The 25,172-nt window shown below is 53.2% G+C and overlaps 1 protein-coding gene across 2 annotated transcripts; it reads right to left on the bottom strand.

Moving 5' to 3' along the window:
* Positions 1 to 2,414: 2,414 nt before the first annotated feature.
* STMN4 (stathmin 4) lies at positions 2,415 to 16,243 on the bottom strand. Of its 2 annotated transcripts, XM_021543164.3 has the most exons (6): positions 16,088 to 16,235; positions 9,830 to 9,887; positions 7,968 to 8,063; positions 6,730 to 6,935; positions 6,437 to 6,628; positions 2,415 to 3,854 (listed from the first exon to the last, which is right to left on the bottom strand). In XM_021543164.3, the coding sequence occupies exons 1-6, from the start codon at positions 16,178 to 16,180 to the stop codon at positions 3,795 to 3,797; spliced, it is 705 nt and encodes a 234-aa protein (XP_021398839.1). In that variant the 5' UTR covers positions 16,181 to 16,235; the 3' UTR covers positions 2,415 to 3,794. The 2 variants fall into 2 exon arrangements, with proteins under 2 accessions (XP_021398839.1, XP_077638614.1); XM_077782488.1 differs by lacking the exons at positions 2,415 to 3,854; positions 6,437 to 6,628; positions 6,730 to 6,935; positions 7,968 to 8,063; positions 9,830 to 9,887 and adding an exon at positions 14,518 to 14,678 and having other exon boundaries at positions 14,732 to 16,243.
* Positions 16,244 to 25,172: the final 8,929 nt, after the last annotated feature.

Below are 25,172 nucleotides of genomic sequence, written 5' to 3'. Positions count from 1 at the left end.
TCCAACCTGGGAGATCTCCTGGGAATGTGGAGGTGATTCCTGGGAAGTGCATTCCCAAGACTAAATCCGGTTCTTTGGATGCTGGGAATCAGCTCCAGGATGATCCACGTGCATTTCCATGGCCTCCAACCCAATGGAATTTCCCGAGGGGTGCAATGGGAGAATTTTCCATGTGGGATTGGATGGAGCTGCCACTGTTCCCAAGGATTTGCATCCCGTTTCCAAAGATCCCAAAGATCCATGACCGCAGGGATCCATGGAATCAACTCTGAGGGAAGCCGGGAGATCCCACATGCATTCCCAGGGAGGGAATCACAGGAAAATGAGGAATTATTGCGCTCCACACCTTTGGGAATTAAAATATTCCATCGGAAAGGATTCCAAAGCAAAAAAAAACCCAAAAAACTGGGAAGTTTTTCCATTTCTCCTTCCATTTTCACCTTCCTGCCCTTTCTCCGGCAAAGAATTCCGGATGGATTTTCCACCCATCCTAAAAATGATCAGATGGGATTCAAACCCCATTTTTTTCGCTGCCTTACTCTGGATAATTAGAATTTATTTGGCAAATTTGAATAATTAATTTGGATAATTAATTTGAGTAATTAATTCGGATAATTAATTTTAATTTTCCATTGGTGGTTTCAGCCGGAAGCTGTTTTTTTTCCCTGGCTTTGCCTTTTCCCGGGATCCAGATTTGGAAGCTGGGACTTGGCTCCGCCCTCCCTGCATTTGATGATGAATATTTAATTTAATTTAATTAATATTTAATTGAACGACCTGTTTTCCCATTCCACGTTTTTTGAGGATGGAAAGTCGGATTTATCCTTTCCAGCCACTCCCTTCCCACTTGGTGCTGTCTTGGTGGATTCTTCCCGATATTCCGGACTCTGTTTTCCCTGGAATGTCATTTTTTACGGATAAATCCATGGACAAGTTGCCTTCCGAGGATCCCAAAAATAAATAATTCCAAGAGAATCAACCGAAGTTTTTTGGCTCTTGGTTTTCCTTGAAAGTTTTCCAAGGGTGGAGGTATTCCCAAGACTCTCCCGGATGTGTCTTGGATGTGACGTTCCCATTGGATCACCAGCCAAAATTCCGTGATTCTTGTTGGATGATCAATACCCTGCTAAGGGATTAATTAACTAATTGATAAGCAACAGCTTAATTACTTATTGATCCCATTACTGTTATTAATCCACCAGCTGATTTCCCTCATTATTAAACACGGCGATTCCCAAAACTTGGGAATTCCACACGGCTGATCCCGAGGGAATCCTTCCATCCTTCCTTTCCCACAGCTTTTATCCCAGGTGCAAATTCCAGAGGGATCCCGGGAATCCTTGGAGCCGCTTCCCGATCCCCAAGGGGCTCCGGGAGAGCTGGAATTTGGGGAAGGGCTGGAGGGGCAGGAGCCAGGGAATGGAATTCCCAGTGGGAAAGGGGAGCTTGGGATTGTGGGATCTTGGGCAGGAATTCCCTGCTGGGCTGGAATTCCCAGAGAATCCCTGGGAATGTCCAAGGAAAGGTTGGAATATCCCGGGATAGGGGAAGGCAACAATGGGAGGGAAATTATCCCCCAAATCTTCATCCTTTGGGATAGCTCAGGCCATGGAGAGGGATTATCCGGGAATCCTGGAATGGTTTGGGTGGGAGGAGGCCTCAAAGCTCATCCCATTCCACAGGCTTGGACACTTCCCACCATCCCGGGTTTTCCAGGAAGTGTGGATGGATCCACGTCCTCTTTTCCTGGTCCCTTTGGATGCAGCCCCTCCCTGCCCCACCTGCATCCGTAGGGAAGCCCAAACCCATTTCCCTGGATTTGTCTGATCCCACACCCGTGGGAATCACCCGTCCTCAGGGATTCCCAGGATCAGGGAGGATGCTTGGATCCGGAATCTCCTTATCCCGGGTCAGGGAAGATTGGATCAGGAGGACCGGACACTTCGGACCCTCTGGAATTCTGCTCCTAAATTTTGGTCTCATTTTTCCAGTGGAACAAAGATGGGAGAGGAACCTTCCCATTTTTTCCCCCCTCCATTCCTGGAGCTGGAATTCCCAGGATCTCCTCCTGGCCTTGAGGAACGGATGTGATGCCGTTGGCTATCCCATGGATATTCCATGGATGGATGACCTATTCCATGGATTTTCCATGGATGGATGATCCCACCTCATCCAGCTCTTTCCCAGTTTCCTCCTCTCCCAGCAGGTGGACGGATCTGGGATCCAACTCCCCGCTCCAGGTCTGGAACAGGAAAAATTCACGGAATGAGTTTGGATCTCCCAAACCTTCCAATGCCACCAGATTTTCGGGGAATGGTGGGAAAACAGCCCAGCCTCCCACCCTAATTTCCTCCTTTTCCCGACTCCAGGATGTCCCAATCCCAAAAAAAAACACACGGGAAGCACCGCGGGGATCATGGAAACCAAAGGAAAGGCCAAGGCAGTTTTATTTACATCCGTTGTGTACAAAAAAAAGGACAGCTCGTGCCACAATCCGTCCCCAATCCCATTTTTCCCCTTCCCGGGATTCTCCCCGGGGCTCCGGGGTCAGGGTGGGCATCTCCTGGCACCGGGAAAGAGCCGCGATTCCCTCCGGACCCGGATGGGAGCTGGGAATGTCTTATCCCGACACGGCGGAGACCAAACCCTTCGTTCGCATCCGGGTTGGAATTCTGGGGTGCTGCAGCACCGGGAAATGGGAATGCAGGGAATTCCCACCCTCCCTGGAAAATCCAATCTTCCTTCTCCCCCCCCATTCCTGGAGGCAAAGATCCCCCCGGGAATGGCATGGCAGTTCCCAAAAAAAAAAAAAGCATCTCCTGGAAATATTTTGGGGTTTTCCACCTTCCCTGGTGTCACCAGGAGGTGCCACCGCTGTCCCCAAGGGGTTCCCATGGATATTTTTCCCTGCTCTCCACAGGGCTCCATCCCACCTCCACCTTTTTCCCGAATTTTCCCTCATTCCCTTCCATCGTGGTCTCCACAGCCCCGCCCTGGCTTCTCCCGCTGCTCCATCTCCGGGAGCCGATGGTTTTCCAGCTGGAAAAGGGGGATTTCATCCAAGAATTCCCACCGGGATTGTTTTTTGGGAGGTTCTTACAAAAAGCTTCTTTGGGAATTCATGGGGCTTTCCAATGTCACCCTTGGGAAGGATCATGGGCATCCCCAGCAGCTGGAAAAAAACCTTTGGAGCAAGGGAATTTCACTCCCTGACCACCTCCAACGGTGGTGGTGGTGGGAAAAAAAACTTCTCCCCCTTCCCAAAACGGTGCTGGAAGGGCAAAAAAAAACCCCGCCAAGTCTGGGAAGAGATCCCAAATCCAGGCGGGAACAAGGGAGCGAGGGACACCAAGAGATGCCGCAGCCCACGGATGGGATGGGATGGGATGGGATGGAGAAGACTCCGGAGGGATTCCCGCCCGCCCCCGCCTGCCCAGCACCAAATTAAAGTCACACGCGACGCACATTTCCCACGGTTCCCTCCCCACCCGCTCCGCATTCCCGGGATTTCTCCCAGGGATTCACCTCCTCAGCCCTCGGCCGTCCCCTCCGGACCTGGCTGACGGGCGGGACCCACCCGGGTGGGGCATCCCAAATCCCGCCCGGATCCCTTCCCTCCCCACCCTCCCCGGAACGACGACGACGACGACGACTCCGATGGCTTCACCCCTTCAACTCGTCACATCCACGAACAAAGAAAGCAGAGGAACGTCCACCATTCCCACACCATTCCGACCTGGAGCTGCGGAAGCCTCCGGCACCTCCCCGGAGCTGTCAGTCCGAGCAGAGCCTCTTTACCTGGAGGCTTCTTCCTTGAGCTCCTTGTTTTTCCTCACTTCTTCCGCGTGTTTGTCCTGCGGGATCGGGAAGGAGGAAGGGAAGGAGGAGGAGGAGGAGGAGGAGGAGGAGGAGGAGGAGGGGAACACGCGTTAGCCGGGTTCCAGGATTCCGGGATCCCCACGGACAGCGGCTCCGGAGGGGTTGAAGGCACGAGGTTCATCCCGAGGGACGCCACGGATGGGTCACCAGCGTCCTCTCCTCCCCTCAGGGGTCACTTTAAGGGCTGCTGGTGGCACTTGGGGACACTTTGTCCTCGCCCTCTGGCTACGAGGGAGACGTCAACCGTGCCGGGAAGCCCCATGGAGCTGGGATTGGCTGGGATTTTCCGGCATTATCTGGCGCTCTCCGCCTCTGCCCCAACGGAGGCGCTCGGAGAAGGGCACCGGGCGGGCTCCGGATGTTTTGGAGGGAGCTGGAGGTGGTGAGGGTGGGATTTTCCGTGCGGAGGTTGGGAACAGACCTGATTCGGGAGAGAGAAGAGGGCTGGAAGGGTGGGAATGGCTCCCGGCACGGAGCCGGGGAGCTGCCGGATCCGTGGGAAGGGAGCAGGGGGAGATCCGCCAGCCCGGAGGTGGGAGAAGGACGAAGGGAGAGGCGGGGATGGAATTCCCAGAGGAGATGTGGCTCATCCCTGGGTCTCTGGAAGTGTCCAAGGAAAGGTTGGTTGGGGTTTGGAGCAACCTGGGATAGTCCAAGGAAAGGTTGGGAGTGGCTTGGAGCAACCTGGGATAGTCCAAGGAAAGGTTGGATGGGGTTTGGAGCAACCTGGGACAGTCCAAGGAAAGGTTGGATGGGGTTTGGAGCAACCTGGGACAGTCCAAGGAAAGGTTGGATGGGGTTTGGAACAACCTGGGATAGTCCAAGGAAAGGTTGGATGGGGCTTGGAACAACCTGGGATAGTCCAAGGAAAGGTTGGGAGTGGCTTGGAGCAACCTGGGACAGTCCAAGGAAAGGTTGGATGGGGTTTGGAGCAACCTGGGACAGTCCAAGGAAAGGTTGGATGGGGTTTGGAGCAACCTGGGACAGTCCAAGGAAAGGTTGGATGGGGTTTGGAGCAACCTGGGACAGTCCAAGGAAAGGTTGGGAGTGGCTTGGAGCAACCTGGGACAGTCCAAGGAAAGGTTGGATGGGGTTTGGAGCAACCTGGGACAGTCCAAGGAAAGGTTGGATGGGGTTTGGAGCAACCTGGGACAGTCCAAGGAAAGGTTGGATGGGGTTTGGAGCAACCTGGGATAGTCCAAGGAAAGGTTGGATGGGGCTTGGAGCAACCTGGGATAGTCCAAGGAAAGGTTGGGCGGCGCTTGGAGAAATCTGGGATAGTCCAAGGAAAGATTGGATGGGGTTTGGAGGAATCTCAGATAGTCCAAGGAAAGGTTGGACAGGGTTTGGAGAAATTGGGATAATCCAAGGAAAGATTGGATAGCATTTGTACGAATCTGGGATAGTCCAAGGAAAGGTTGGGCCAGTTTTGGAGAAATCTGGGATAATCCAAGGAAAGGTTGGATGGGGCTTGGAGAAATCTGGGATAGTCCAAGGAGAGGTTGGATGGAGCTTGGAGAAATCTGAGATAGTCCAAGGAAAGGTTGGATGGGGTTTGGAGAAATCTCAGATAGTCCAAGGAAAGGTTGGATGGGGTTTGGAGCAACCTGGGATAGTCCAAGGAAAGGTTGGATGGGGTTTGGAGCAACCTGGGATAGTCCAAGGAGAGGTTGGATGGGGCTTGGAGAAATCTGGGATCGTCCAAGGAAAGGTTGGATGGGGCTTGGAGAAATCTGGGATCGTCCAAGGAAAGGTTGGATGGGGTTTGGAGCAACCTGGAACAGTCCAAGGAAAGGTTGGATGGGGCTTGGAGAAATCTCAGATAGTCCAAGGAAAGGTTGGATGGGGTTTGGAGCAACCTGGGATAGTCCAAGGAAAGGTTGGATGGGGTTTGGAGCAACCTGGGACAGTCCAAGGAAAGGTTGGATGGGGCTTGGAAAAATCTGGGATAGTAAAAGGAAAGGTTGGACAGGGCTTGGAGAAATCTGGGATCGTCCAAGGAAAGGTTGGATGGGGTTTGGAGTAACCTGGGATAGTCCAAGGAAAGGTTGGATGGGGCTTGGAAAAATCTGGGATAGTCCAAGGAAAGGTTGGACAGGGCTTGGAGAAATCTGAGATAGTCCAAGGAAAGGTTGGGAGTGGCTTGGAGCAACCTGGGACAGTCCAAGGAAAGGTTGGTTGGGGTTTGGAACAACCTGGGATAGTCCAAGGAAAGGTTGGATGGAACTTGGAGAAATTTGGGATAGTAAAAGGTGCCGGGGGTGGAACTGGATGATCCTAAAGGTCCCTTCCAACCCAACCATCCCGGGATTCTACGATTCCTGGGATTCTGTGTCCCATCTTGGTGGGCTTTGCTTGTCCACGGACAAGACCCCGATCCCAACTCTCCGACCTCTCCCGAGCCTACGGATCCGCCCAGGTAGGACCCCCCAATCCCAGTGGGACGCTGCCCTTGGATGGGAAGGGAAGCGGGACCCCCTGCTCGGCGGTGCCACCCCGAGAGCCAGCAGCATCCCGAGCATCCCAACTCATCCCGATCCCTTTTCCAGGCGCCCACCTTCTCCTGGAGGCGCTCCAGCATGGCGGCCAGGTGCGCCTCGCGGTTCTCCTTGTTGGATTCCATCTTCTGCGCCAGCTTCTCCTTGGCCATCTTGATGAAGTTGTTGTTCTCCTCGATGGCCTTCTGGATCACTTCCCGCTCGTGCTCCCGCTTTTCCGCCAGGTGCTTCAGCAGCTCCGCCTCCTGGTACTGGGGACACCACGGGCGACATTCCCGGGATGAAGCCACCTCTTCCCAACCCGAAAACGGGGAGTGGAAGGGGGAATTCACCTCTGGGTGCCACCACCCACCTTTCTCCTCTCCTCCGCCGCTTCCAGCTTCTTCTGGATCTCCTCCAGGGAAGGGTCGCGGCGCCGGGGCAGGGAGGCGTTGAATTCCGGAATTCCGTCGAAGGATGGAGGCTTCAGGATGACCTCGAAGGATTGGCCCGAGGTCCTCTTGTTGAGCTCGATCACTTCCATGTCGGAGATCACGCACCAGGTCAGGTCCACCGTGTCTGGGTGGGGGAAAAGGGCGCGGAATGAGCGCCGGGAATTCCCATCCCGGGATTTCCGCACCCGTGGCAGGATTTTCCGCCTTTCCTGGTATCCGTGAGCTTCAACCAGATTCAACCCAAATGCATCCCTGGGGTTCAGGGATGTGGGGCGTGGGGTAGGAGTTTTGGGATTTTCCATGGATGGCGCTCAGCTGGGAATATTTGGGAATGCTGAGGGCTTGGGAATGTCCCTGTCTCTCCATCCCTCCCAGCTCTGGGAATTGGGAATGGGACCGTGATCCCTTTTCCAGAGTAGATCCCTCTGGATAACCTGGAGGAGCCCCCCAAGGCTCTTCCGTGGCCTCTGGACACGGATTGGGATGAATCAGCTGGAGATGAAAAATATGGATCTCACTTTCTGGGATGAAGGAATGGAGCCTCCCTGGATCCCATCCCATCCATGGGGTCGGGTTGGGAATATTTGGGAATGCCGAGGGCTTGGGAATGTCCAAACCACCCCAATGTGGATTGGGATGAATCAGCTGGAGCTGAAAATTACGGATATGGGATGAAGGGATAAAGTCCTGGAGCCTCCCTGGATCCCAACACATCCATGGGGTCGGGTTGGGAATATTTGGGAATGCCGAGGGCTTGGGAATGTCCCTGTCTCTCCATCCCTCCCAGCTTTGGGAATTGGGAATGGGACCGTGATCCCTTTTCCAGAGTAGATCCCCCTTGTGCCGGGAATCCATTCCCATGGCCTCCGGACACGGATCAGGCTGAAAAATCCGGATCCCACGCTCCGGGATGAGGGAATGAAGAGCTTCCAGAGCTCCTCTGGATCCCAACCCATCCATGGGGCCGAGCTGGGAATATCTGGGAGATCGGAGAGGGCTGGGTCTGCCCAAACCCCTCCAGATCCCAACCCAACCTCCTGCTGAATTCCCAGAAAATTCCGGAGCCGCCGCGCTCCGTTCGAGGGTGAGGAGGGGTTGGAGCCCCCCCAGAGATCCCGGAATTCCCGGGAATTAGGGATCGGGAAGGGGGTCCCACCTTCGTAGGCGTAGTTGGGTTTGTTGAGGGGATCCGACAGGAAGCAGGAGCAGAAGAGGGAGACGAGGGGCAGCTCCTTCATCTTCTCCTTGTAGGCTGGGAAGAGACGTCGGCATCGGGATCAGAGCGGCTCCGAGGGCCAGGAAAAGTTTGGGATTGGGGAAAAAGGAATGGAGAGATTTCCAAGGGCCGGGAAAGTTTGGGATTGGGATCAGTGCGATGAGAGGGGTCCATGTGCCAGGAAAATTTTGGGATTGGGGAAAAAGGGATGGAGGGATTTCCAAGGGTCGAAAAAAGTTTTGGATTGGGCTCCTTGTGCCAGGAAAAGTTTGGGATTGGGGTGAGAGGGATGAGGGGGCTCCTCGTGCCAGGAAAAGTTTGGGATTGGGGAAACAGGGATGAGGGGACTCCTTGTGCCAGGAAAAGTTTGGGATTGGGGGAAAAAGGGATGGAGGGATTTCCAAGGGTCGAAAAAAGTTTTGGATTGGGATCAGTGGGATGATGGGGCTCCATGTGCCAGGAAAAGTTTGGGATTGGGGAAAAAGGGATGGAGGGTTTTCCAAGGGTTGGAAAAATTTTGGGATTGGGATCAGTGGGATGATGGGGCTCCATGTGGTGGGAAAAGTTTGGGATTGGGGAAAGAGGGATGTGAGTGCTCCATGTACCAGGAAAAGTTTGGGATTGGGGAAACAGGGATGAGGGGAATCCATGTGCCAGGAAAAGTTTGGGATTGGGGAAACAGGGATGAGGGGAATCCATGTGCCAGGAAAAGTTTGGGATTGGGGAAACAGGGATGAGGGAGGCTCCTTGTGCCAGGAAAAGTTTGGGATTGGGGAAAAAGGGATGGAGGGATTTCCAAGGGTCGGAAAAAGTTTGGGATTGGGGTCAGAGGGATCAGGGAGCTCCATGTGCCAGGAAAAGTTTGGGATTGGGGAAAAAGGGATGAGGGGGCTCCGTGTGACGGGAAAAGTTTGGGATTGGGGAAAAAAGGATGCTGGGATTTCCAAAGGTCAGGGAAGGGGTGGGATTGGGGTCAGTGGGATGAGGGGGCTCCGTCTGCCAGGAAACGTTTGGGATTGGGAAAAAAGGAATGGACAGATTTCCAAGGGCCGGGAAAGTTTGGGATTGGGATCAGTGCGATGAGAGGGGTCCATGTGATGGGAAAAGTTTGGGATTGGGGAAAGAGGGATGGAGGGATTTCCAAGGGTCAGGAAAAGTTGGGGATTGGGGAAAAAGGGATGGGGGAATTCCAAATTCCAGGAAAGGGATGGGATCAGGATCAGAGGGATGTGAGAGTTCCGAATTCCAGGAAAGAAGTGGGGTGGGGATCAAACGGATGGGGGAATTCCCAATTCCAGGGAAGGGATGGGATCAGGATCAGAGGGATAAGGGAATTCCCAATTCCAGGGAAGGGATGGGATCAGGATCAGAGGGATAAGGGAATTCCAAATTCCAGGAAAGGGATGGGATCAGGATCAGAGGGATAAGGGAATTCCAAATTCCAGGAAAGCGATGGGATCGGGATCAGAGGGATGGGGGGGATTCCAAATTCCAGGAAAGCGATGGGATCGGGATCAAAGTGATGTGGTAATTCCACATTCCAGGAAAGGGATGGGATCGGGATCAAAGTGATGTGGTAATTCCACATTCCAGGAAAGGGATGGGATCGGGATGGTGGCCAGCCCCAGATGTTCCCAGCAGGATGAGCCGAGGATCCAGAGGTGCAAATGGGAAATTTGGGATCATCCCGGGCTGTCGATCCCGGTTTGACACCATCGGGATGCCGGGAGCATTCCGGGGCCGGGATGAGCCCGGGAAACCCCGGGATGGGTTTGGGGTGCCGGGGGTTTGGGGTGGCGTACCGGCCAGAGTCATGGCGAGGAAATCCTTGGAATTCCGCAGGAAGAGCGATCCTGGGGCCTGCGGAGGGAAGGAAGGGATGGGGTCAGTGCTGGGGGCTTGGGAATGGGAGGATGGGAATGCACTGGGATGATGGGATGATGGGATAATGGGATGGGATTGGGACAAGATGGGATGGGACGAGATGAGACGGGATGAGGATAGGATGTGGATGGGATTGGGATTGGGATTGGGATTGGGACTTGGGACTTGGGACTTGGGATTGGGAATGGGATTGGGATTGGGATTGGGAATGGGAATGGGAATGGGAATGGGAATGGGAATGGGAATGGGATGGGATGGGATGGGATGGGATGGGATGGGATGGGATGGGATGGGATTGGGATTGGGATTGGGACTTGGGACTTGGGACTTGGGACTTGGGATTGGGATTGGGATTGGGATTGGGAATGGGAATGGGAATGGGAATGGGATTGGGAATGGGATGGGATGGGATGGGATGGGATGGGATGGGATGGGATGGGATGGGATAATGGAATGGGATGGGATGGGACAGGAACACCCTGGAGGAATGGGATGGGAATGCACTGGGATAACGGATGAGATGATTTGGGATGGGATGGGATAATGGGATGGGATAAAGGGATGGGAACACCCTGGAGTGATGGGATGGGATGGGATGGGATGGGATGGGATGGGATGGGATGGGATGGGATGGGATGGGATGGGATGGGATGGGATGGGATGGGATGGGATGGGATGGGATGGGATGGGCAGGGCACACACATCCAGGATGCCGGACACATCCCATGGGATGTTCCTGGCACACGCAGCCCTTCCCAGTTCCACATTCCCAACCCACACGTGTGAGGACACGTGCTGGGAGCCACACACGGACACGCCTGGACACACCTGGACACACCTGGACACACCTGGACACACCTGGACCCCTCCCAAATTCCCCCTCCAATTCCCCCCACTCGTATCCCGACATTCCCAGTCCTCAGCTCCACCCTTCCTGATGCTCCAGGATCCTCTCCTGCATCCCACTGAGATCATTCCCAGGGTCTCCATGGATGTGAGAGCATCCCCAGGACCCCCACCCACCCCCGGGGCTTGGAACGGGAATTGGGAATTCTAAAAATTGGGATAATCCAGGCTGTTCCTCATTCCCAGGGTTTTTGGGTGTGGAAATGTGGAAAAGCCCTTCCCAGCTGCACCAAAGCATGGAAGAGGGGATTATTCCTGGATTTGGGGATTATTCCTGGATTTTGATCCCCAAATCCATTCCTTTCAAACAGGGATCCTTAAATCCCCGCAGCTCCCGAGGGAATGAGCATTCCCGGGCTGCGCCACGCCCCGCCCATCCCAAGAAATTCCAGCCCTCATCCCCCAATCCAGCTGGGATCTGCCCTGGGAATCCCAAAAATAACCCAGCCGCAGCTTCCAGGGAGAAAATGTGGGAATATCCAGCTGGGATCACCATCCGCTTTTCCAGACGGGGCTGGTGGGGGGTCGGGCGGGGATGCTCCGATGGATTCCTGGATTCCGCTTATCCACGGATAACCCGGCTGGAAGCGATTCCCTGGCTCCTGCTTCCCTGCTGCCGGCATTCCCACCCCGAATCCTGCTTTTCCCGGGGATCCGCCGGCATTCCGTGCCCGTTCCGCAGGCCGCACGTGGCGTTCCCACGGGATGCAACGTTGGGATCGCCCACCCGAGGCGGAGCGGGCGGAAAACGGGATCGGTCCCTATGGATACGGCTGGATGGGAGGGCAGTGCTCCAGCCCCGCTCCCGCCTGGATGAAGATGATTTTCCAGGGGTTTGGACGAGGGAATTCCCTCCCTGTCCCATTCCCAACGGGAGCGCGCTGTCGGGGACCTGCCGCTGTCGCCCCAAAATCCCAGCGTGGACGGGATGATCCCGATCCTGACCAGGTGATCCCGATCCCGATCAGGTAATCCCAATCCTAACCAGGTGATTCCAATCCTGTCCAGGTGATCCCAATCCCGACCAGGTGATCCCGATCCCGACCAGGTGATCTCATTCCCAGCCAGGTGATCCCAATCCTGACCAGGTGATCCCAATCCTGACCAGGTGATCCCAATCCTGACCAGGTGATTCCATTCCTAACCAGGTGATCCCATTCCTGACCAGGTGATCCTGTTCCGAGCCAGGTGATCCCAATCCTGACCAGGTGATCCCAATCCTAACCAGGTGATCCCAATCCTGACCAGGTGATCCCATTCCTGACCAGGTGATCTCATTCCTAACCAGGTGATCTCATTCCTGACCAGGTGATCCCGATCCTGAGCAGGTGATCCCGATCCCGACCAGGTGATCTCATTCCTGACCAGGTGATCCCATTCCTGACCAGGTGATCCCGATCCTGACCAGGTGATCCCGATCCTAACCAGGTGATTCCATTCCTGACCAGGTGATCCCAATCCTGACCAGGTGATCTCATTCCTGACCAGGTGATCCCATTCCCAACCAGGTGATCCCAATCCTAACCAGGTGATCCCAATCCCGACCAGGTGATTCCATTCCCAACCAGGTGATTCCAATCCTGACCAGGTGATCTCATTCCTGACCAGGTGATCCCAATCCTGATCAGGTGATCCCAATACCGACCAGGTGATCCCAATCCCGACCAGGTGATCCCGATCCCGACCAGGTGATCCCATTCCTGACCAGGTGATCCTGATCCTGACCAGGTGATCCCAATCCTAACCAGGTGATTCCATTCCTGACCAGGTGATCCCATTCCTAACCAGGTGATCCCAATCCCAACCAGTCAATCCTGTTCCGAGCCAGGTGATCCCAATCCCAACCAGGCGATCCCATTCCCGACCAGGCGATCCCATTCCCAGCCACACAATCCCATTCCTGACCACGCCATCCTATTCCTGACTGCACAATCCCATTCCCAGCCGTGCAACCCCATTCCCAACAACACAACCCCATTCCCAACAACACAATCCCATTCCCAGCCGTGCAACCCCATTCCCAACCACACAATCCCATTCCCAGCTGCATGATCCCATTCCCAACCATGCAATCCCATTCCTGACCACACAATCCCATTCCAAGCCATGCCATCCTATTCCTGGAGGCACAATCCCATTCCCGACCATGCGATTCCATTCCCAGCTGCACGATCCCATTCCTGGCCACATAATCCCGTTCCCAATCCCACAGTCCCATTCCTGACCAGGCAATCCCATTCCCAACCATGTCATCCTATTCCTGGCTGCACAATCCCATTCCCAACCACATGATCCCATTCCTGACCGCTTGATCCCATTCCCGGCCACACGATCCCATTCCCGACCATGCGATTCCATTCCCAATCAAGTGATCCCATTCCCAACCACACAATCCCATTCCCAGCCACGTGATCCCATTTCCCAATCACACAATCCCATTCCTGCCTATGAGATCCCATTCCCAGCCTCACAATCCCATTCCCCGCCAGCCGCACGTGGCAGGGAGAGGGATCCCATGGGATCCACCTCCCCCTTTTCCCACCCTGAATTCCAAGGGAAGGACCCTCCCACCTTTTCCCCTGGAAAAATCATCCAGCCATGGATGGAGGAACGGGAAGAAACTGCCTGGAAGCTTGGGAAGCTCCAGAGGGAGAAAATGGGAAGGCAGCGCCTTCTCCTTCCCTCCCTCCCCGTCCCTTTTCCCATTTCCCTGGAATAAAAATTCCAGCGGCTGCAGGAATTCTGGTCCTGCCCTCGTGGTGGTGGGAGGGAAGGGGGGGCTCCGCTCCCACATTTTGGGGGCTGTGGGTGGGGTCGTGCAGCCCCCGAGTGGGGGGAAAAAATCCCGGGAATGCTGAAGAGGATCCTCCCAGGATAACCCCAGGGCGAGGGTCTCCCAAAAATTCGGGGCGGGGATCCCAGGAATGCGGAGGGAGCGGGGTCCGCCCTGGGAATTTAGGACTCCAGGGATGCTGGGGAGGCAAAATCCCGGGATTTTGGGGAGGGGTTCGGGTCCCCCGGGGATTCTGAGGGTGCAAAATCCCGGGATTTTGGGGGTTTTGGGATTCCCCCGGGAATGCTGGGGCTGCAGAATCCCAGGATTTTGGAGGGTTCGGGTCCCCCGAGGATTTTGAGGGTGCAAAATCCAAGGATTTTGGGGGGTTCCGGTGCTCCAAGGATGCTGGGGGTGCGAAATCCCGGGATTTCGGGGGGTTCGGGTCCCCCGAGGATTTTGAGGTTGCAGAATCCCGGGATTTTGGGGGGTTCCGGTGCCCCAAGGATGCTGGGGGTGCAAAATCCCGGGATTTCGGGGGGTTCGGGTCCCCCGAGGATTTTGAGGTTGCAGAATCCCGGGATTTTGGGGGGTTCCGGTGCCCCAAGGATGCTGGGGGTGCAAAATCCCGGGATTTTGGGGGGTTCGTGTCCCCCGAGGATTTTGAAGATGCAAAATCCCGGGATTTTGGGGGGTTCCGGTGCCCCAAGGATGCTGGGGGTGCAAAATCCCGGGATTTTGGGGGGTTCCGGTGCCCCAAGGATGCTGGGGGTGCAAAATCCCGGGATTTTGGGGGGTTCGGGTCCCCCGAGGATTTTGAGGTTGCAAAATCCCGGGATTTCAGGGGGTTCGGGTCCCCCGAGGATTTTGAGGTTGCAAAATCCCGGGATTTTGGGGGGTTCGGGTCCCCCGGAGATGCTGGGGGGGGGGTGTGTGAAATCCCTGGATTTTCGGGGGGTTCCGGTCCCTCAGGGATGCTGAGGGTGCAGAATCCAGGGATTTTGGAGGTTTCGGGGTCCCCCGGGCATGCTGGGGCTGCAAAATCCCGGGATTTTGAGGGGGGCTGGGGCTCCCCTAGGATTTTGAAGGTGCAAAATCCCGGGATTTTGTGGAGGGCTGGGGCTCCCCTAGGATTTTGAAGGTGCAAAATCCCGGGATTTGGGGGGGTCCCTCAGGAATGCTGGAATGGGCCCCCCCGCCTCCCCGGAATGGGGTTCCCCCAGGATTTTTGGGAAAGCGGGGGTCCCTTAAAGGATTTCTGCGGATCCCCGGGAAATCCTGGGAATTCTGGGAATGCTGGGGGTGCAGAGTCCCTCGGGAATTCTGAGGGGTGCGGAGCCCCCCTGAGGATGCTGATCCAACAGCCCCCTCCCCCCAAACCCAAATTGGGGGCGGCAGCCGAGGATGAGGATGAGGGTGAGGATGAGGATGAGGATGAGGATGAAGATGAGGATGAGGGTGAGGATGAGGATGAGGATGAGGATGAGGATGAAGATGAGGATGAGGATGAGGATGAAGATGAGGATGAGGATGAGGATGAGGATGAGGATGAGGATGAGGATGAGGATGAGGGTGAGGGTGAGGATGAGGATGAGGATGAGGATGAAGATGAGGATGAGGATGAGGATGAGGGTGAGGATGAGGATGAGGATGAGGATGAGGATGAGGATGAGGATGAGGGTGAGGATGAGGATGAGGATGAGGGTGAGGATGAGGATGAGGGGAGGATGAGGATGAGGATGAGGATGAGGATGAGGATGAGGATGAGGATGAGGATGAGGGTGAGGATGAGGATGAGGATGAGGGTGAGGATGAGGATGAGGGGAGGATGAGGATGAGGATGAGGATGAGGATGAGGGGAGGATGAGGATGAGGATGAGGATGAGGATGAGGATGAGGATGAGGATGAGGGTGAGGATGAGGATGAGGATGAGGGTGAGGATGAGGATGAGGATGAGGATGAGGATGAGGATGAGGGGAGGATGAGGATGAGGATGAGGATGAGGATGAGGATGAGGATGAGGATGAGGGTGAGGATGAGGATGAGGATGAGGGTGAGGATGAGGATGAGGATGAGGATGAGGATGAAGATGAGGGTGAGGATGAGGGTGAGGGGAGGATGAGGATGAGGATGAGGATGAAGATGAGGATGAGGATGAGGATGAGGATGAGGATGAGGATAAGGATGAAGATAGGGCGGGGAAATCTCCAAAAGGAACGGGATAAGGAATTCCAGACAGCTGGAAAACGCCCCGGGAAGAGCGGGACCAACACCCCAAAAAAGCGATGGTGACACCAGGGTGGGGGACAAAATGAGGACCCCCAAAGCAAAAAAAAAAACAACCAACCCTTTCCCAAAAATCTTAAACCCTCCCCCAAAAATAGAAAAAAAAACAAACCAAAAACCAAAACCCAAACTGACGTACATCAACCATTCCAAATCGACCCAAAATCCCCCAAAACGCCCCCAAAATTCCAGGGGGGCTCCGGGACTCACCCCACGGCGGTGGTCGCGCTGCTCCCGGCGCTCTCCCGGCTCCTTTAACGCGGCTTTGGAATATCCCGGGTGGGGGTCCCCAGAGCCCCCCATGACATCATCGCCCGGCGCTCTGATTGGTGGAGAGCCCGTGCGAATGAGGGCCCCGCCCGGTGACGTCACAGCCCGCAGCTATTTTGGGGTTGGAGCAGGGAAAAAAGGGAAAAAAAAAAAAAAAAAAAAAAAAAAAGGATGGGTGGGAAAATGGAGGCATTAAAAAAGGGGGTTTGGGGTGAAAAATGGGGGTTTTGGGGGTGGGGTGGGAGGGGGGTGAGGAGCAGGGTGGGGTGGGGGGGACAAAGTGACAAAGGGACACGGAGGGGGTCGGGGCGTCGCCATGGAGGGGAAAAGTGTCCCTGGTGCCTTCTTGTCGCATCGCGGGAATTCGGGGTGTCCCCCGGATTTGGGGAGCAGTGGGGTGACAGATCAGGGTGGGGGACAGTGGGGTGACATCGAAAATGGGGTGACATCGATGTGGGGGACAGTGGGGTGACATCGATACTGGGGACAATGGGGTGACATCGAAAATGGGGTGACATCGATGTGGGGGACAGTGGGGTGACATCGATACTGGGGACAATGGGGTGACATCAATATAGGGGAACAATGGGGTGACATCAAAAATGGGGTGACATCGATGTGGGGGACAGTGCGGTGACATTTCCAGGGTGGAGGACAATGGGGTGACATCGACATGGGGGACAATGGGGTGACATCAATATAGGGGAACAATGGGGTGACATCGAAAATGGGGTGACATCGATGTGGGGGACAGTGGGGTGACATCGAAAATGGGGTGACATCGATGTGGGGGACAGTGGGGTGACATCAATACTGGGGACAATGGGGTGACATCGAAAATGGGGTGACATCGATGTGGGGGACAGTGGGGTGACATCGATACTGGGGACAATGGGGTGACATCAATATAGGGGAACAATGGGGTGACATCGAAAATGGGGTGACATTGATGTGGGGGACAGTGGGGTGACATCGATACTGGGGACAATGGGGTGACATCGGTGTGGGGGGACAATGGGGTGACATCGATGTGGGGACAATGGGGTGACATCGAAAATGGGGTGACATCGATGTGGGGGAGAGTGGGGTGACATCGATGTGGGGGACAGGGGGGTGACATCAATATGGGGGGGACAATGGGGTGACATCGATATTGGGGACAATGGGGTGACATCGATTTGGGGGACAATGGGGTGACATCGATGTGGGGGGACAATGGGGTGACATTGATGTGGGGGGACATCGATGTGGGGGACAATGGGGTGACATCGATTTGGGGGGCAGTGGGGTGACATCAATGTGGGTGGGGACAACGGGGTGACATCGATGTGGGGGACAATGGGGTGACATCGATACTGGGGACAATGGGGTGACATCAATATAGGGGAACAATGGGGTGACATCAAAAATGGGGTGACATCGATGTGGGGGACAGTGCGGTGACATTTCCAGGGTGGAGGACAATGGGGTGACATCGATGTGGGGGACAGTGGGGTGACATCGATACTGGGGACAATGGGGTGACATCAATATAGGGGAACAATGGGGTGACATCGAAAATGGGGTGACATTGATGTGGGGGACAGTGGGGTGACATTGACATGGGGGACAATGGGGTGACATCGATATGGGGGACAGTGGGGTGACATCGATGTGGGGGCAATGGGGTGACATTTCCAGGGTGGAGGACAATGGGGTGACATCGATGTGGGGAACAATGGGGTGACATCGATGTGGGGTGACATCGATGTGGGGGACAATGGGGTGACGTCAATGTGGAGGGGAACAATGGGGTGACATCGATTTGGGGGACAGTGGGGTGACATCGATTTGGGGGACAATGGGGTGACATTAATGTGGGTGGGGACAACGGGGTGACATCGATGTGGGGGGACAGTGGGGTGACATCAATGTGGGGGACAATGGGGTGACATCGATGTGGGGGACAATGGGGTGACATCGAAAATGGGGTGACATTGATGTGGGGGACAGTGGGGTGACATCAATATGGGGGGGACAATGGGGTGACATTTCCAGGGTGGGGGACAATGGGGTGACATCGATGTGGGGGACAATGGTGTGACATTGACATGGGGGACAGTGGGGTGACATCGATGTGGGGGGCAGTGGGGTGACATCGACATGGGGGACAATGGGGTGACATTAACATGGGGGACAGTGGGGTGATATCGATGTGGGGTGACATCGATGTGGGGGACAGGGGGGTGACATCAATATGGGGGGGACAATGGGGTGACATCGAAAATGGGGTGACATCAATATGGGGGACAATAGGGTAACGTCAATGTGGGGGCGAACAATGGGGTGACATCGATTTGGGGGACAATGGGGTGACATCAATATGGGGGGGACAATGGGGTGACATTTCCAGGTTGGGGGACAATGGGGCGACATCGATATTGGGGACAATGGGGTGACATTGATGTGGGGGGGGACAATGGGGTGACATCGATGTGGGGGACAATGGGGTGACATGGACATGGGGGACAATGGGGTGACATCGATGTGGGGGGACATCGATGTGGGGGACAATGGGGTGACATGTCCAGGATTTGGGGACAACGAGCTGTCCTGTCCATCCTGAGGGACATTGGGGCGTCCCCTCCACCCCGGGGGACAGTGGGGTGACATCTCTGAGATAATGGGGTGACATCTCCAGAATCTGGGAACAACGGGATGTCCCCTCATTGTGGGGGACACTGGGGTGTCATCTCCAAGATAATGGGGTGCCATCTCCAAGATTTGGGGACAAAGGGGTGACATCTCCAGGATTTGGGAACAACGGGATGTCCCCTCCATCCTGAGGGACATTGGGGTGTCATCTCCAAGATAATGGGGTGCCATCTCCAAGATTTGGGGACAAAGGGGTGACATCTCCAGGATTTGGGAACAACGGGATGTCCCCTCCATCCTGGGGGACACTGGGGTGTCATCTCCACCCTCCCATCCCCAGGAATGTCCCAATCCCATCCTGACCCTCTCCCAGCCCCAAATTCCCGCTCGGATTCGTCCTCCTCCGTCCCCAATCCAGGCCATGGGAACATGGAGAGGCCGAGCCCCAGATCCCAAAATTATTTTGGGGCGAGCGGAGGCTCTGGGGAATCCAGGCGGAACAAGGGCACCTCCAGAGCACCGCGCCCTTCCCAAATTCCAGCTCTCCTTCCCCAAATCCGCCTCATCCCGGCCTATTTTCTGCCGGTCACGTGCGCGGCACCTCTGGGAATCATCCCGGTATTTTTAGGTTCTGGATTTCTCCGTTACGCACCGGGAGGGTTTTGGGAACGCGGATGGTTCTGGAAAAGGGATTTGGGGCGGGTTTTGGGGGGCAGGACATCGGGAAGGACGGGATGGCCCCGCTGGAATTGGGTGTTCCGGCTCTGGAATGTTCGATTCCAGGTTGGATGGGGATTGGAGAAATCTGGGATAGGGGAAGGCGTCCTTGGGGTGGGATTTAAGGACCATTCCCACCCAAACCGCTCCGTGATCCGATGAGTCCACGTCAGGGATGCCCGGAGCTCATCCCGCTGAAATTCCCAAAGGATCCTCCCGGGATCCTTTTTCCCAGGTGGAATTTGGGATTCCCACGGGAATTGGGCCGGAGCGAATTCCAGAGGGACAAAAGCCGGGAAAGGGTCAAATCCCAGTGGCCAAGCTGGGGACAAAGAGCCCTTCAGTGGCTCCGGGGACATCCCGGCCGTGCCTGGCACCGGAGGCTCCTTTGAGATTCCCGGGATTCAGGCACTTCCCGGGATCCCAGCTCCGGGCACCACCCCCTCCCTGGTGGCCCTGGTGGGCATGGATCGGCTGGAGCTGGGAATGACACTGGGAGCACTGGGAGAACTGGGAGGGTCACACCAGGAGGTGGCTCCCGGATTTCAGGAGTGGCTTTTTTGGGAATTGATTTTGGGATCAAATCCAGGAGCTGGGAATGACACTGGGAGCACTGGGAGAACTGGGAGGGTCACGCCAGGAGGTGGCTCCCAGATTTCAGGAGTGGCTTTTTTGGGAATTGATTTTGGGATCAAATCCAGGAGCTGGGAATGACACTGGGAGCACTGGGAGCACTGGGAGGGTCACACCAGGAGGTGGCTCCCGGATTTCGGGAGTGGCTTTTTTGGGAATTGATTTTGGGATCAAATCCAGGAGCTGGGAATGACACTGGGAGAACTGGGAGCACTGGGAGGGTCACACCAGGAGGTGGCTCCTGGATTTTAGGAGTGGCTTTTTTGGGAATTGATTTTGGGATCAAATTCTGGAGCTGGGAATGACACTGGGAGCACTGGGAGGGTCACACCAGGAGGTGGCTCCCGGATTTCGGGAGTGGCTTTTTTGGGAATTGATTTTGGGATCAAATCCAGGAGCTGGGAATGACACTGGGAGAACTGGGAGGGCCACACCAGGAGGTGGCTCCTGGATTTCAGGAGTGGCTTTTTTGGGAATTGATTTTGGGATCAAATTCTGGAGCTGGGAATGACACTGGGAGCACTGGGAGAACTGGGAGGGTCACACCAGGAGGTGGCTCCCGGATTTCAGGAGTGGCTTTTTTGGGAATTGATTTTGGGATCAAATCCAGGAGCTGGGAATGACACTGGGAGCACTGGGAGCACTGGGAGGGTCACACCAGGAGGTGGCTCCTGGATTTCAGGAGTGGCTTTTTTGGGAATTGATTTTGGGATCAAATCCAGGAGCTGGGAATGACACTGGGAGCACTGGGAGCACTGGGAGAACTGGGAGGGTCACACCAGGAGGTGGCTCCCGGATTTCGGGAGTGGCTTTTTTGGGAATTGATTTTGGGATCAAATCCAGGAGCTGGGAATGACACTGGGAGCACTGGGAGAACTGGGAGGGTCACACCAGGAGGTGGCTCCTGGATTTCAGGAGTGGCTTTTTTGGGAATTGATTTTGGGATCAAATTCTGGAGCTGGGAATGACACTGGGAGCACTGGGAGAACTGGGAGGGTCACACCAGGAGGTGGCTCCCTGATTTCAGGAGTGGCTTTTTTGGGAATTGATTTTGGGATCAAATCCAGGAGCTGGAAATCATTGGAAAGGTCACACCTGGAGGTGGCTCACTGATTTTAGGAATGGCTTTTTTCAGGGATGGATTTTGGGATCAAATCCAGGAGCTGGGAATGACACTGGGAGCACTGGGAGGGTCAAACGTGGAGGTGGCTCCCTGATTTCAGGAGTGGCTTTTTTGGGAATTGATTTTGGGATCAAATCCTGGGTCTGGGAATGGGTGGGAAGGTCATACCTGGAGGTGACTCCCTCATTTCAGGAGGGGTTTTTTAGGGATGGGCTGGAATTCCCAGAGAATCCCTGGATCCCTGGAAGTGTCCAAGGGTGGGTTTGGATCACCCTGGGATCGTGGGAAGTGTCCCTGGGATGGGATTGGAGGTCCACGGATCCCATCCCAAACCATCCCGGGATTCTGGGATCAGGGACACTCAGGATCCATCCCGAGGGATTTTTATGGAATTCGGGGATGGAAAAGGGAAGGGAGACGCTTCCTGGAGTCCCGAATTCCCAGTGAAGTCCCTGGATCCCAAAATTCCTTCTCCAGGAGGAATCAGGATGGATCCAATGCCAGGCTGGGAGAGCCGGGAATGTTCCCCTGGATCAGGGAAGGATCCAGGGAATCCTTGGAGCCGCTTCCCGATCCCCAAGGGGCTCCGGGAGAGCTGGAATTTGGGGAAGGGCTGGAGGGGCAGGAGCCAGGGAATGGAATTCCCAGTGGGAAAGGGGAGCTTGGGATTGTGGGATCTTGGGCAGGAATTCCCGGCTGGGCTGGAATTCCCAGAGAATCCCAGGGAGTGTCCAAGGAAAGGTGGGATCACCCTGGGAGGGCGGGAGGTGCCGGGGTGGGATTTGAGCTCCTTCCCATCCCGAACCTTTCCCTTCCCACGATTCCTGTCCCTGGGAATGCCGGCAGCTCCCAGGATTCCCGGAGAAACCCCAAAAATCCCCTAAAATCCCCCAAAATCCCCCAAAATCCCCCCAAAACCCCCCAAATCCTTGGGATGCTCCGGGTACCGGGAGGGAGGGGAGGGGCGGGGCAAAGGCGCGGTGTCGGGCGCTGATTGGTCAGAAATGACATCATCGGTGAGAGGCAGCCAATGGGGAGGCGCCGTTTGTGGAGGCCCCGCCCCCAATCCTGGGAGGGGTCCAGGGGGATCCCGGGAATGGTGGGAAAAATGGGAAAAATGGGAAAAATGGGAAAAATATGGGGGAAATTAATGCAAAAAAAATAGGAAATAAATTTTAAAATAAATGGCAAAAAATTTGGAATAAATTTAAAATAAATGCAAAAAGAAATAGAGAATAAATTTAAAGTAAATGAAAAAATAAATATAAAATAAATGTTGAATAAATGCAAATATATATATCAAAGAAAATAAATGGAAAAGTAAATATGGAATAAATTTAAAGTAAATACAAAAATAGATGCAGAATAAAGTTAAATGAAAAAAATATATAAAATAAATTTAAAATAATTGCAAAAATGAATATAAAATAAATTTAAAACAAACGCAAAAATAAATATGGAATCAATTTAAAATAAAAACAAAACTGAATATTGAATAAATTTTAAATAAATGCGAAAATAAATAGAAAATAAATTTAAGTTGTATGGAATGAATATGAAATAATATAAATATAAACCCTTGAAAATATGACAGAAAAGAAATATAAAAATAAATACGACCCCCCCAAAAAATACGAAATAAATTCAAAATAATGCCAAAAGAAATGGAAAAATATATGTTAAATAAATAGCTATGATTGAATAGATATAAAATATATCTATGAAATATAAAATGCAAAATATTATATAGAAGGAATATAAAAAAAGAAGAAAATACTTAAGCACAAATTAATTCAGATTTTAAAATTAAGGTAAACATATAAAGAATAATGAATGTAAATGTAAAAATAGGAATAAACAAAAATTTTTTAAAAGTCTAAAAAACAAAAATAGAAAGGGAAAAAAAGCAGTTTTAAAATAAAAGTGAAAATGAAAGTCAATAAAAATAAAAGTTAATTTTAACATTTTAGAAATAGAACAATTTTAATGTTAAAGTTAAAAAAAAGACCAGAGAAGAAAAATAAAAATAAATTTAAAAAAAAATCTACTAAAAACCGAAGATAATTTGAAAATTAGAATTTAAGGCCTAATCTAAAAAATTAATCAAAACCGAAAAAATCAAAACATATTTAAAAAAATTTTTAAAATAAAAATTCTAGTAAAAATAAAAGTAAAAATAAAATAAAAACTCAGAAATAAAAATAAAAATTAAAAATAAAAGTGAAAATAATAATAAACTAAAACTAATACTAAAATGAATCTATACTAAAATAAAATAAAATAAAAATAAAATAAAATTTGAAATTAAAGTTAAAATAAGAAAATAAAATTAAAGATAATATTAAAAATAAAATGGGATGTGATGGAATTGGGATTGGGATTGGGATTGGGGATGGGGTTGGGATGGGATTGGGAATTGGATTGGGATTGGGGTTGGGATGGGATTGGGAATTGGATTGGGATTGGGATTGGGATTGGGAATTGGATTGGGATTGGGGTTGGGATTGGAATGGGAATGGGATTGGGATTGGGATTGGAATTGGGATTGGCATTAGGATTGGGAATGGGATTGGGAATGGGATTGGGATTGGGAATGGGGTGGGTATTCGGATTGGTCTGGGTTGGGATTGGGATTGGGATTGGGGTTGGGATTGGCATTATGATTGGGAATGGGATTGGAATTGGGATTTGCATTAGGATTGGGAATGGGATAGGAATTGGGATTGGCATTAGGATTGGGAATGGGATGGGTATTCGGATTGGTCTGGGTTGGGATTGGGATGGATATTGGGATTGGGATGGGGTTGGGATGGAATTTGGATTGGGATTTGGATTGGGATTGGGAATTGGGGATAAGGATTGGGACTGGGATTGGTTTTTGATTTTGGATGGGATTGGGATTGATACTGGGATTGGGGAGAAATGGGGATTGGGAATTGGGGATTGGGATTGGGATTGCAGTTGGGGTTGGGGATGGGATTGGGACAAAATGGGATGGGATGGGATGGGATAATGGGATGGGATGGGATGGGATGGGATGGGATAATGGGATGGGATAATGGGATGGGATAATGGGATGGGATAATGGGATGGGATAATTGGATGGGATAATGGGATGGGATGATGGGATGGAATGGGATAATGGGATGGGATGGGATGGGATAACGGGATGGGATGGAGGGAGGGCAGATGGGATGCAGGGATTTGGGATGCTGCAAATCCATTTTTTCCTCGGGATAGGCCGTGGGACGATCCCGGGGTCGCCCCCAGCTCCAGCTGTTTTCCCTCCTCCGGCTCTTCCCAAGCAAACGATGGGAAACCATGGAAACCACCCACTCCCGTCGGAATCCAGGCAGGAAAAAAACAGGAAAAAAGCAGGAAAAAGGCAGGAAAAAGGCAGGAAAAGGGCAGGAAAAGGGCGGGAAAAGGGCGGGAATGTCTCTTCCCTTTCCCCATGGAATCACCCGAAATCCCAAGGATTTACCTGGATTTGGGAAAAAACCATTCGGGTGGGATTAACTCCAGGTAAAAACTCCAAACTTCCTCCATTTCCCAACACCAACGAGGCATCTTCACCGGATTCCCAGAGCTGGGAATTCCGGGAAAAAACCCCTCGGAGGGATAAAGCCGTGGGGGAAAGGGTGGATGAGGTGGGATACTCCCAGGGATGTTCCCACCGATGGTTTTCCATGTGGAGGCACCCCTTGTGCTGACAAATCCCACGGGATTTTCCCATTTCCAGGAACCGGGAATAGGGATCGCTGTTCACAGCAGGAATTCCTGGATCCCGGAAAACAGCGGGAAAAGCCCCTCAACGGGTTAATTCCTTGTTTATCAGGGAAATCCCTGCTCCGAGAGGGGCAGGAAAATCCGGGATTCGGGAACAGAACCACAACAGGGGAGCCACGCGGATAATAC

This window comes from Lonchura striata, chromosome 3 (genome assembly GCF_046129695.1).
Source record: "Lonchura striata isolate bLonStr1 chromosome 3, bLonStr1.mat, whole genome shotgun sequence".
Taxonomy (NCBI): Eukaryota; Metazoa; Chordata; class Aves; order Passeriformes; family Estrildidae; genus Lonchura; species Lonchura striata.
This window is presented reverse-complemented; position numbering and strand designations above follow the sequence as displayed.